This window comes from Eucyclogobius newberryi, unplaced genomic scaffold, assembly GCF_026437365.1.
Source record: "Eucyclogobius newberryi isolate DKJ021-1_F unplaced genomic scaffold, fEucNew1.0.hap1 SCAF_16, whole genome shotgun sequence".
NCBI classification, from domain to species: domain Eukaryota; kingdom Metazoa; phylum Chordata; class Actinopteri; order Gobiiformes; family Gobiidae; genus Eucyclogobius; species Eucyclogobius newberryi.
This window is the reverse complement of record NW_027315790.1, coordinates 31,460,275-31,473,370: the sequence shown is the minus strand read 5'-3', so window position 1 is coordinate 31,473,370 and position 13,096 is coordinate 31,460,275. Positions and strand designations below refer to the sequence as shown.

General features: G+C 54.7%; 1 protein-coding gene across 1 annotated transcript in view; it reads left to right on the top strand.

The window, feature by feature from the left end:
- Nucleotides 1-1,496: 1,496 nt before the first annotated feature.
- The window catches only part of LOC140361534 (beta-1,4 N-acetylgalactosaminyltransferase 2-like), a 16,181-nt gene continuing 4,581 nt past the window's right edge, over nt 1,497-13,096 (top strand). The window contains exons 1-7 of the mRNA XM_072447246.1: nt 1,497-1,612; nt 1,787-1,918; nt 2,051-2,157; nt 2,225-2,262; nt 12,255-12,324; nt 12,590-12,703; nt 12,777-12,863. Of these exons, the coding sequence (XP_072303347.1) occupies nt 1,497-1,612; nt 1,787-1,918; nt 2,051-2,157; nt 2,225-2,262; nt 12,255-12,324; nt 12,590-12,703; nt 12,777-12,863 (664 nt within the window). The remainder of the gene's footprint in view (nt 1,613-1,786; nt 1,919-2,050; nt 2,158-2,224; nt 2,263-12,254; nt 12,325-12,589; nt 12,704-12,776; nt 12,864-13,096) is intronic.

Sequence of the window (13,096 nt, the reverse complement as noted above, 5' to 3'; positions counted from 1 at the left end):
TATTATTTGTTATTTTCACACTTGCAACTGCATTAGGGGTTATGTTTTTTGGCTGGTGCGACTTATACTCCAGAAAATACGGTAGTCAGTTTGGTTACTTAAGTAAAAGTAGTAGTAGTAGTAGTAGTAGTAATAGTAGTAGTAGTAGTAGTAGTAGTAGTAGTAGTAGTAGTAGTAGTAGTAGTAGTAGTAGTAGTAGTAGAACATTAAAGTAAAGAGAAAAGTGAGTAAAAAGTACAGATGCTCCTACAGTGAAAAAGTTCAAAGTATCCGCTGTAAAAAAAATACTCGAGAAACTGTTGAAAATGAACAAGCAACAAACCTCAAAAAAGGTGCGATTAAGAGATTAAGAGATCTTAGTGAAACTGACCTTCATATTTGCCTCAATCTTACTGTATTGTATAAGTAATATAAGTCTTCAGTCATTGTTTAGTAGGATCACACCAGGAAATACTGCTCAAAGTGGGCTGTGGCCTGATAGACGCCCTTCAGTTCACTTCAGTTCACTCGTCCTGTTCTAAGGGGAATAGACTGGCACGCTCCGCACACTTTTGCCTCATAAAGGTAAGAAGATTCAAGTAAATACATGTTTTACACTTACTATTTATTGGTTTATGTTTGTTTATGAGTAGGAGCCGCGTAGCTTCTGTTAAAGAATCTGTGTACAACTGTAAAAACCCGTACAAGTTCATATTATACACGTTAGATTAGATCAAATTTCTTTTCTTGATTCGATGACTGGATTCGACAACTGAAATTGATCCCCAAAAAAAAAAGGTTTAACACAATTGAAAGATTGACTTGTAATATGTGGCATGATGGGCGTGGCACTACATGAAATAAAATCAAATAAAGGGAACAAAATAACCAACAGCGTAACAGTAAACTAGACGCACACACACCGCTTCCTTCTCGATCGCACTGGGGCAGATTCCGGTTCCGTGACAAAATGTAATTCATTTTTTAACGGTCTTTATAAAAAATGTGAATAAACAGTTGCACATAACGCGCTCGTGCTCAGAAGCGGTCGTCACAGGTCGTGTTCCGCTGATGTCAGTTAAAGTCTTGACAAACACAGGGCACAGACGGGTCCATAATAAGTAACGTCAAGCTCCAAAGTTCATCTCCTCCAATTACATCTGGAAAGAGCTGCAACCAAAGCGTTGCCAGGCGACGGGCCGTGGCGCTGAACGAATCCTCTGAAGAGAAGGACAATAACTACCGGGAGAGCGGAGGTACACGGGGCGACGCCCAAAGACCCAGTCAGAGAATGAACGCGCTTCTTATTGGTCAGCAGCCAGAGCAATTAGCCAATAGGAACAGCCCCCCGAGTGGCAAAGTCTGCCCGCCGCCCAAACTGCCACAGATGCACCTGCCGTGAGGTGTGTAGAGTCCACGCTCAAGCAAGTGCGCACCTGTCCTGTCTGCGTCTTTGACTTCATGTGCATTTGACTCACAAAGAGCACTTTTGGCTCAGTGACTGTGTCTGTCCACAGATGGCCCGGGCCACAAACATCAAACTGGCGTCCGGCGGCGTCATCGTCCTCCTTTCCATCTCCTACTTTGCATTTTCCAGCTTTACAGCTCATTCCATCTCTCCAGCCGCACCCTGGTACACTCTGTAGTAACCACTCCTTGTTTGTTCAGTGCTTTGTTACACCATCAGTCATGAAGGTGAAACAAAGTATTTTAATAACACGTTATCTGTCAATCTTGTTTCGAGTGAATAAGTCATTTTCAGAAAGTAGATCTGAACTATTGAAGACCCTCGTCTTCTCTCCCCCAGGTCGGCCCCTGTGTCGTCGGGCCCCTGCAAGTGTCAGCCTGGTTCGGTGCAACTCAAAGATCAAATTCCTAAGGATCAGTTTGACAAAGTGTTCCATCGGAGAAAGGAAGAGCTTGAGAAGCACAAGAAAAGGTTTTGTTTGCATTACAGCAGTTGACGGTTGACTTCACGTATTTGATTTGTCCAGATTTGCACTTTCAACCACTGCCTTGGGTGGATTAGTCTGTAAATATAATTTACAACAGTTATATTGGCTCTCTACAGAAGCCCTGGTGAACTGTCCACACTGCTGGTGGCTCCGCCCAACTCTCCTCTGCAGTATCCAATCCAGGGCTTCACTGTCCCACCACTGAGGCGCGCTCTGGTCCCAGGTACAGCCCACAGCTCACCTCATAATGTCAATGAGATGGAGTAAATATGAGTTCATCTTTGTCACAGGTTTGGCGGTGTCTGCTGGAGCGAGGAGCAGCTACAAGGTCCGTCTGCGCTTATGGCGTTTATAGTACAAAATGTAGACTTGAATTCCTCTCCGACTCAGGAATCTTCCAGTGGGTCCAAGGATTAAATCAGGTCACACACCTTAAGATGTCTCCACTCATACGTCACTTGGCTTGGTACCAGAGCGTCCCCGCCCCCTTTGGCTGAAAACACACAGTGTTAGGGCGGGGCAAGTTTATTTGTAGAGTTTATTTCATACACAATGCAATTCAAAGTGCTTCACACAACAGGAAGAATGCATTAAAATCACAAAGAAATTGAGAAAACATGTGTCATGTGCGCAGCTAAACAAACCTGTTTTTAGCTTGGATTTGAACTGTAGTAGAACCTGTCCCACACAAGTTTAGTCCTGACTCTGGCACCAGCAGGAGGCCGGTCCATGTTTAGTCCTGACTCTGGCACCAGCAGGAGGCCGGTCCATGTTTAGTCCTGACTCTGGCACCAGCAGGAGGCCGGTCCATGTTTAGTCCTGACTCTGGCACCAGCAGGAGGCCGGTCCATGTTTAGTCCTGACTCTGGCACCAGCAGGAGGCCGGTCCATGTTTAGTCCTGACTCTGGGCACCAGCAGGAGGCCGGTCCATGTTTAGTCCTGACTCTGGCAACAGCAGGAGGCTGGTCCATGTTTAGTCCTGACTCTGGCACCAGCAGGAGGCCGGTCCATGTTTAGTCCTGACTCTGGCACCAGCAGGAGGCCGGTCCATGTTTAGTCCTGACTCTGGCACCAGCAGGAGGCCGGTCCATGTTTAGTCCTGACTCTGGCACCAGCAGGAGGCCGGTCCATGTTTAGTCCTGACTGTGGCACCAGCAGGAGGCCGGTCCATGTTTAGTCCTGACTCTGGGCACCAGCAGGAGGCCGGTCCATGTTTAGTCCTGACTCTGGCAACAGCAGGAGGCTGGTCCATGTTTAGTCCTGACTCTGGCACCAGCAGGAGGCCGGTCCATGTTTAGTCCTGACTCTGGGCACCAGCAGGAGGCCGGTCCATGTTTAGTCCTGACTCTGGCACCAGCAGGAGGCCGGTCCATGTTTAGTCCTGACTCTGGGCACCAGCAGGAGGCCGGTCCATGTTTAGTCCTGACTCTGGCACCAGCAGGAGGCCGGTCCATGTTTAATCCTGACTCTGGCACCAGCAAGAGGCCGGTCCCTGTTTAGTCCTGACTCTGGCACCAGCAGGAGGCCGGTCCATGTTTAGTCCTGATTTTAGCACCAGCAGGAGGCCGGTCCATGTTTAGTCCTGAATCTGGGCACCAGCAGGAGGCCGGTCCATGTTTAGTCCTGACTCTGGCACCAGCAGGAGGCCGGTCCATGTTTAGTCCTGACTCTGGGCACCAGCAGGAGGCCGGTCCATGTTTAGTCCTGACTCTGGCACCAGCAGGAGGCCGGTCCATGTTTAGTCCTGACTCTGGCACCAGCAGGAGGCTGGTCCATGTTTAGTCCTGACTCTGGCACCAGCAGGAGGCCGGTCCATGTTTAGTCCTGACTCTGGCACCAGCAGGAGGCCGGTCCATGTTTAGTCCTGACTCTGGCACCAGCAGGAGGCCGGTCCATGTTTAGTCCTGACTCTGGGCACCAGCAGGAGGCCGGTCCATGTTTAGTCCTGACTCTGGCAACAGCAGGAGGCTGGTCCATGTTTAGTCCTGACTCTGGCACCAGCAGGAGGCTGGTCCATGTTTAGTCCTGACTCTGGCACCAGCAGGAGGCCGGTCCATGTTTAGTCCTGACTCTGGCACCAGCAGGAGGCCGGTCCATGTTTAGTCCTGACTCTGGGCACCAGCAGGAGGCCGGTCCATGTTTAGTCCTGACTCTGGCACCAGCAGGAGGCCGGTCCATGTTTAGTCCTGACTCTGGGCACCAGCAGGAGGCCGGTCCATGTTTAGTCCTGACTCTGGCACCAGCAGGAGGCCGGTCCATGTTTAGTCCTGACTCTGGCACCAGCAGGAGGCTGGTCCATGTTTAGTCCTGACTCTGGCACCAGCAGGAGGCCGGTCCATGTTTAGTCCTGACTCTGGCACCAGCAGGAGGCCGGTCCATGTTTAGTCCTGACTCTTGCACCAGCAGGAGGCCGGTCCATGTTTAGTCCTGACTCTGGCACCAGCAGGAGGCCGGTCCATGTTTAGTCCTGACTCTGGCACCAGCAGGAGGCCGGTCCATGTTTAGTCCTGACTCTGGGCACCAGCAGGAGGCCGGTCCATGTTTAGTCCTGACTCTGGCAACAGCAGGAGGCTGGTCCATGTTTAGTCCTGACTCTGGCACCAGCAGGAGGCTGGTCCATGTTTAGTCCTGACTCTGGCACCAGCAGGAGGCCGGTCCATGTTTAGTCCTGACTCTGGCACCAGCAGGAGGCCGGTCCATGTTTAGTCCTGACTCTGGGCACCAGCAGGAGGCCGGTCCATGTTTAGTCCTGACTCTGGCACCAGCAGGAGGCCGGTCCATGTTTAATCCTGACTCTGGCACCAGCAAGAGGCCGGTCCCTGTTTAGTCCTGACTCTGGCACCAGCAGGAGGCCGGTCCATGTTTAGTCCTGATTCTAGCACCAGCAGGAGGCCGGTCCATGTTTAGTCCTGAATCTGGGCACCAGCAGGAGGCCGGTCCATGTTTAGTCCTGACTCTGGCACCAGCAGGAGGCCGGTCCATGTTTAGTCCTGACTCTGGGCACCAGCAGGAGGCCGGTCCATGTTTAGTCCTGACTCTGGCACCAGCAGGAGGCCGGTCCATGTTTAGTCCTGACTCTGGCACCAGCAGGAGGCTGGTCCATGTTTAGTCCTGACTCTGGCACCAGCAGGAGGCCGGTCCATGTTTAGTCCTGACTCTGGCACCAGCAGGAGGCCGGTCCATGTTTAGTCCTGACTCTGGCACCAGCAGGAGGCCGGTCCATGTTTAGTCCTGACTCTGGGCACCAGCAGGAGGCCGGTCCATGTTTAGTCCTGACTCTGGCAACAGCAGGAGGCTGGTCCATGTTTAGTCCTGACTCTGGCACCAGCAGGAGGCTGGTCCATGTTTAGTCCTGACTCTGGCACCAGCAGGAGGCCGGTCCATGTTTAGTCCTGACTCTGGCACCAGCAGGAGGCTGGTCCATGTTTAGTCCTGACTCTGGCACCAGCAGGAGGCCTGTCCATGTTTAGTCCTGACTCTGACACCAGCAGGAGGCCGGTCCATGTTTAGTCCTGACTCTGGCACCAGCAGGAGGCCGGTCCATGTTTAGTCCTGATTCTGGCACCAGCAGGAGGCCGGTCCATGTTTAGTCCTGACTCTGGCACCAGCAGGAGGCCGGTCCATGTTTAGTCCTGACTCAGGCACCAGCAGGAGGCCGGTCCATGTTTAGTCCTGACTCAGGCACCAGCAGGAGGCCGGTCCATGTTTAGTCCTGACTCTGGCACCAGCAGGAGGCCGTCCATGTTAAGTCCTGACTCTGGCACCAGCAGGAGGCCGGTCCATGTTTAGTCCTGATTCTAGCACCAGCAGGAGGCCGGTCCATGTTTAGTCCTGAATCTGGGCACCAGCAGGAGGCCGGTCCATGTTTAGTCCTGACTCTGGCACCAGCAGGAGGCCGGTCCATGTTTAGTCCTGACTCTGGGCACCAGCAGGAGGCCGGTCCATGTTTAGTCCTGACTCTGGCACCAGCAGGAGGCCGGTCCATGTTTAGTCCTGACTCTGGCACCAGCAGGAGGCTGGTCCATGTTTAGTCCTGACTCTGGCACCAGCAGGAGGCTGGTCCATGTTTAGTCCTGACTCTGGCACCAGCAGGAGGCCGGTCCATGTTTAGTCCTGACTCTGGCACCAGCAGGAGGCCGGTCCATGTTTAGTCCTGACTCTGGGCACCAGCAGGAGGCCGGTCCATGTTTAGTCCTGACTCTGGCAACAGCAGGAGGCTGGTCCATGTTTAGTCCTGACTCTGGCACCAGCAGGAGGCTGGTCCATGTTTAGTCCTGACTCTGGCACCAGCAGGAGGCCGGTCCATGTTTAGTCCTGACTCTGGCACCAGCAGGAGGCCGGTCCATGTTTAGTCCTGACTCTGGGCACCAGCAGGAGGCCGGTCCATGTTTAGTCCTGACTCTGGCACCAGCAGGAGGCCGGTCCATGTTTAACCCTGACTCTGGCACCAGCAAGAGGCCGGTCCCTGTTTAGTCCTGACTCTGGCACCAGCAGGAGGCCGGTCCATGTTTAGTCCTGATTCTAGCACCAGCAGGAGGCCGGTCCATGTTTAGTCCTGAATCTGGGCACCAGCAGGAGGCCGGTCCATGTTTAGTCCTGACTCTGGCACCAGCAGGAGGCCGGTCCATGTTTAGTCCTGACTCTGGGCACCAGCAGGAGGCCGGTCCATGTTTAGTCCTGACTCTGGCACCAGCAGGAGGCCGGTCCATGTTTAGTCCTGACTCTGGCACCAGCAGGAGGCTGGTCCATGTTTAGTCCTGACTCTGGCACCAGCAGGAGGCCGGTCCATGTTTAGTCCTGACTCTGGCACCAGCAGGAGGCCGGTCCATGTTTAGTCCTGACTCTGGCACCAGCAGGAGGCCGGTCCATGTTTAGTCCTGACTCTGGGCACCAGCAGGAGGCCGGTCCATGTTTAGTCCTGACTCTGGCAACAGCAGGAGGCCGGTCCATGTTTAGTCCTGACTCTGGCACCAGCAGGAGGCTGGTCCATGTTTAGTCCTGACTCTGGCACCAGCAGGAGGCCGGTCCATGTTTAGTCCTGACTCTGGCACCAGCAGGAGGCCGGTCCATGTTTAGTCCTGACTCTGGCACCAGCAGGAGGCCTGTCCATGTTTAGTCCTGACTCTGACACCAGCAGGAGGCCGGTCCATGTTTAGTCCTGACTCTGGCACCAGCAGGAGGCCGGTCCATGTTTAGTCCTGATTCTGGCACCAGCAGGAGGCCGGTCCATGTTTAGTCCTGACTCTGGCACCAGCAGGAGGCCGGTCCATGTTTAGTCCTGACTCAGGCACCAGCAGGAGGCCGGTCCATGTTTAGTCCTGACTCTGGCACCAGCAGGAGGCCGTCCATGTTTAGTCCTGACTCTGGCACCAGCAGGAGGCCGGTCCATGTTTAGTCCTGACTCTGGCACCAGCAGGAGGCCGGTCCATGTTTAGTCCTGACTCTGGCACCAGCAGGAGGCCGGTCCATGTTTAGTCCTGACTCTGGCACCAGCAGGAGGCCGGTCCATGTTTAGTCCTGACTCTGGCACCAGCAGGAGGCCGGTCCATGTTTAGTCCTGACTCTGGCACCAGCAGGAGGCCGGTCCATGTTTAGTCCTGACTCTGGCACCAGCAGGAGGCTGGTCCATGTTTAGTCCTGACTCTGGCACCAGCAGGAGGCTGGTCCATGTTTAGTCCTGACTCTGGCACCAGCAGGAGGCTGGTCCATGTTTAGTCCTGACTCTGGCACCAGCAGGAGGCTGGTCCATGTTTAGTCCTGACTCTGGCACCAGCAGGAGGCCGGTCCATGTTTAGTCCTGAGTCTGGCACCAGCAGGAGGCCGGTCCATGTTTAGTCCTGACTCTGGCACCAGCAGGAGGCCGGTCCATGTTTAGTCCTGACTCTGGCACCAGCAGGAGGCCGGTCCATGTTTAGTCCTGACTCTGGCACCAGCAGGAGGCCGGTCCATGTTTAGTCCTGACTCTGGCACCAGCAGGAGGCCGGTCCATGTTTAGTCCTGACTCTGACACCAGCAGGAGGCCGGTCCATGTTTAGTCCTGACTCTGGCACCAGCAGGAGGCCGGTCCATGTTTAGTCCTGACTCTGACACCAGCAGGAGGCCGGTCCATGTTTAGTCCTGACTCTGGCACCAGCAGGAGGCCGGTCCATGTTTAGTCCTGACTCTTGGCACCAGCAGGAGGCCGGTCCATGTTTAGTCCTGACTCTGGCACCAGCAGGAGGCCGGTCCATGTTTAGTCCTGACTCTGGCACCAGCAGGAGGCCGGTCCATGTTTAGTCTTGACTCTGACACCAGCAGGAGGCCGGTCCATGTTTAGTCCTGACTCTGGCACCAGCAGGAGGCCGGTCCATGTTTAGTCCTGACTCTGACACCAGCAGGAGGCCGGTCCATGTTTAGTCCTGACTCTGGCACCAGCAGGAGGCCGGTCCATGTTTAGTCCTGACTCTGGGCACCAGCAGGAGGCTGGTCCATGTTTAGTCCTGACTCTGGCACCAGCAGGAGGCCGGTCCATGTTTAGTCCTGACTCTGGCACCAGCAGGAGGCCGGTCCATGTTTAGTCCTGACTCTGGGCACCAGCAGGAGGCCGGTCCATGTTTAGTCCTGACTCTGGCACCAGCAGGAGGCCGGTCCATGTTTAGTCCTGACTCTGGCACCAGCAGGAGGCCGGTCCATGTTTAGTCCTGACTCTGGCACCAGCAGGAGGCCGGTCCATGTTTAGTCCTGACTCTGGGCACCAGCAGGAGGCCGGTCCATGTTTAGTCCTGATTCTAGCACCAGCAGGAGGCCGGTCCATGTTTAGTCCTGAATCTGGGCACCAGCAGGAGGCCGGTCCATGTTTAGTCCTGACTCTGACACCAGCAGGAGGCCGGTCCATGTTTAGTCCTGACTCTGGGCACCAGCAGGAGGCCGGTCCATGTTTAGTCCTGATTCTAGCACCAGCAGGAGGCCGGTCCATGTTTAGTCCTGACTCTGGCACCAGCAGGAGGCCGTTCCATGTTTAGTCCTGACTCTGGCACCAGCAGGAGGCCGGTCCATGTTTAGTCCTGACTCTGGGCACCAGCAGGAGGCCGGTCCATGTTTAGTCCTGACTCTGGGCACCAGCAGGAGGCCGGTCCATGTTTAGTCCTGACTCTGGCACCAGCAGGAGGCTGGTCCATGTTTAGTCCTGACTCTGGCACCAGCAGGAGGCCGGTCCATGTTTAGTCCTGACTCTGGCACCAGCAGGAGGCCGGTCCATGTTTAGTCCTGACTCTGGCACCAGCAGGAGGCCGGTCCATGTTTAGTCCTGACTCTGGCACCAGCAGGAGGCCGGTCCATGTTTAGTCCTGACTCTGGGCACCAGCAGGAGGCCGGTCCATGTTTAGTCCTGACTCTGGGCACCAGCAGGAGGCCGGTCCATGTTTAGTCCTGACTCTGGCACCAGCAGGAGGCCGGTCCATGTTTAGTCCTGACTCTGGCACCAGCTGGAGGCCGGTCCATGTTTAGTCCTGACTCTGGCACCAGCAGGAGGCCGGTCCATGTTTAGTCCTGACTCTGGGCACCAGCAGGAGGCCGGTCCATGTTTAGTCCTGACTCTGGCACCAGCAGGAGGCTGGTCCATGTTTAGTCCTGACTCTGGCACCAGCAGGAGGCCGGTCCATGTTTAGTCCTGACTCTGGCACCAGCAGGAGGCCGGTCCATGTTTAGTCCTGACTCTGGGCACCAGCAAGAGGCCGGTCCATGTTTAGTCCTGACTCTGGCACCAGCAGGAGGCCGGTCCATGTTTAGTCCTGACTCTGGCACCAGCAGGAGGCCGGTCCATGTTTAATCCTGACTCTGGCACCAGCAAGAGGCCGGTCCCTGTTTAGTCCTGACTCTGGCACCAGCAGGAGGCCGGTCCATGTTTAGTCCTGATTCTAGCACCAGCAGGAGGCCGGTCCCTGTTTAGTCCTGAATCTGGGCACCAGCAGGAGGCCGGTCCATGTTTAGTCCTGACTCTGGCACCAGCAGGAGGCCGGTCCATGTTTAGTCCTGACTCTGGGCACCAGCAGGAGGCCGGTCCATGTTTAGTCCTGACTCTGGCACCAGCAGGAGGCCGGTCCATGTTTAGTCCTGACTCTGGCACCAGCAGGAGGCTGGTCCATGTTTAGTCCTGACTCTGGCACCAGCAGGAGGCCGGTTCATGTTTAGTCCTGACTCTGGCACCAGCAGGAGGCCGGTCCATGTTTAGTCCTGACTCTGGCACCAGCAGGAGGCCGGTCCATGTTTAGTCCTGACTCTGGCACCAGCAGGAGGCCGTCCATGTTTAGTCCTGACTCTGGCACCAGCAGGAGGCCGGTCCATGTTTAGTCCTGACTCTGGCACCAGCAGGAGGCCGGTCCATGTTTAGTCCTGATTCTAGCACCAGCAGGAGGCCGGTCCATGTTTAGTCCTGACTCTGGCACCAGCAGGAGGCCGGTCCATGTTTAGTCCTGACTTTGGCACCAGCAGGAGGCCGGTCCATGTTTAGTCCTGACTCTGGCACCAGCAGGAGGCCGGTCCATGTTTAGTCCTGACTCTGGCACCAGCAGGAGGCTGGTCCATGTTTAGTCCTGACTCTGGCACCAGCAGGAGGCCGGTCCATGTTTAGTCCTGACTCTGGCACCAGCAGGAGGCCGGTCCATGTTTAGTCCTGACTCTGGCACCAGCAGGAGGCCGGTCCATGTTTAGTCCTGATTCTAGCACCAGCAGGAGGCCGGTCCATGTTTAGTCCTGACTCTGGCACCAGCAGGAGGCCGGTCCATGTTTAGTCCTGACTCTGGCACCAGCAGGAGGCCGGTCCATGTTTAGTCCTGACTCTGGCACCAGCAGGAGGCCGGTCCATGTTTAGTCCTGACTCTGGCACCAGCAGGAGGCTGGTCCATGTTTAGTCCTGACTCTGGCACCAGCAGGAGGCCGGTCCATGTTTAGTCCTGACTCTGGCACCAGCAGGAGGCCGGTCCATGTTTAGTCCTGACTCTGGCACCAGCAGGAGGCCGGTCCATGTTTAGTCCTGACTCTGGCACCAGCAGGAGGCTGGTCCATGTTTAGTCCTGACTCTGGCACCAGCAGGAGGCTGGTCCATGTTTAGTCCTGACTCTGGCACCAGCAGGAGGCCGGTCCATGTTTAGTCCTGACTCTGGCACCAGCAGGAGGCCGGTCCATGTTTAGTCCTGACTCTAGCACCAGCAGGAGGCCGGTCCATGTTTAATCCTGACTCTGGCACCAGCAGGAGGCCGGTCCATGTTTAGTCCTGACTCTGGCACCAGCAGGAGGCCGGTCCATGTTTAGTCCTGACTCTGGCACCAGCAGGAGGCCGGTCCATGTTTAGTCCTGACTCTGGCACCAGCAGGAGGCCGGTCCATGTTTAGTCCTGACTCTGGCACCAGCAGGAGGCTGGTCCATGTTTAGTCCTGACTCTGGCACCAGCAGGAGGCTGATCCATGTTTAGTCCTGACTCTGGCACCAGCAGGAGGCCGGTCCATGTTTAGTCCTGACTCTGGCACCAGCAGGAGGCCGGTCCATGTTTAGTCCTGACTCTAGCACCAGCAGGAGGCTGGTCCATGTTTAGTCCTGACTCTGGCACCAGCAGGAGGCTGGTCCATGTTTAGTCCTGACTCTGGCACCAGCAGGAGGCCGGTCCATGTTTAGTCCTGACTCTGGCACCAGCAGGAGGCCGGTCCATGTTTAGTCCTGACTCTGGCACCAGCAGGAGGCTGGTCCATGTTTAGTCCTGACTCTGGCACCAGCAGGAGGCCGGTCCATGTTTAGTCCTGACTCTGGCACCAGCAGGAGGCCGGTCCATGTTTAGTCCTGACTCTGGCACCAGCAGGAGGCCGGTCCATGTTTAGTCCTGACTCTGGCACCAGCAGGAGGCCGGTCCATGTTTAGTCCTGACTCTGGCACCAGCAGGAGGCTGGTCCATGTTTAGTCCTGACTCTGGCACCAGCAGGAGGCCGGTCCATGTTTAGTCCTGACTCTGGCACCAGCAGGAGGCCGGTCCATGTTTAGTCCTGACTCTGGCACCAGCAGGAGGCCGGTCCATGTTTAGTCCTGACTCTGGCACCAGCAGGAGGCCGGTCCATGTTTAGTGAATAAAGAAAACCCTTCTGAACAGAAATGATGGATTAAGGTAAATAATCGGCCTCCTGTGTACAATAGCCTCCTCAAACCCTGGTCAAAACACAAAGCTCGGAGCATTGAAAAGTCTACAATAAGTCAATAAACACGTTGGGCCTAAAAGCAGCTGTAGCTTAATTCCACATATACTGTAAATAATGTTATACACACTATTTTACCATTGTTTGTGTGTTTATGTGTAGGTGGTGCTGAAAGTGAGCAAAGGCATCTTCAGCGCAGACGTCTCACGCTTCAGAGACGTGACAGTTAAAGGTGTGAATCGTGTCATTATAAAACGAAACACATTTAACTTCAGACTCACTTTTATGTTTCCATTTGACGATGTGATCAACCAGTGATCAAAGCTTTAACTCTTTTAACTCTTTTAACTCTTTTAACTCTTTTAGCTCTTTTAGCTCCAGAGTGTGTTCATTTTCTTCTTGATAATACAAACATGTGGGTGTGATTTGTCATTCGTCCAAGAGTGTTGCGTTGTAGAAAACCGTTCAGTTGTATCACCTGGACATGGTCTGGACAGGTAACCAGGAGGCGGAGCTCACTGTGGAGTGCAGCAGCCTGCTCCTTCTCAATGCTCTGCTGGCTTCGATATCCTATCAAAGCACCATTTATCATGTCCACACCGGAGATCTCGGTAGGTCCCACATCCACAGCCCTCTCAGATTAGCATATTTTAATTATTTTTGTGTAAAACTCTTTTTTTTTAGCCTACTTTTCTTTTGAAAATCATGAAGCCATATTTCCCATCACCATCAGACAGCCTCAGCTCCCAGTCATGTTCGACATGGGCACAGGTCAGTTCACTCTGTCTTATGTTTGCTACAGTTATGAGATAGACCGAGGTTTAAGACACACCCCCTCAGCAGCATCCGCAGCATCTTCCCAAGGCAAGGTCGAGGTATAATGCCTTCTCAAAGAGATTCTCTGCATTTGACCCATACCGTAACCAGGGCCACTTGTTTGTGGTCAATACGTGACAAAATGTGGCCAGGTTCCTGGAGCACGAAGACTTGAGACTTCCCTTAAT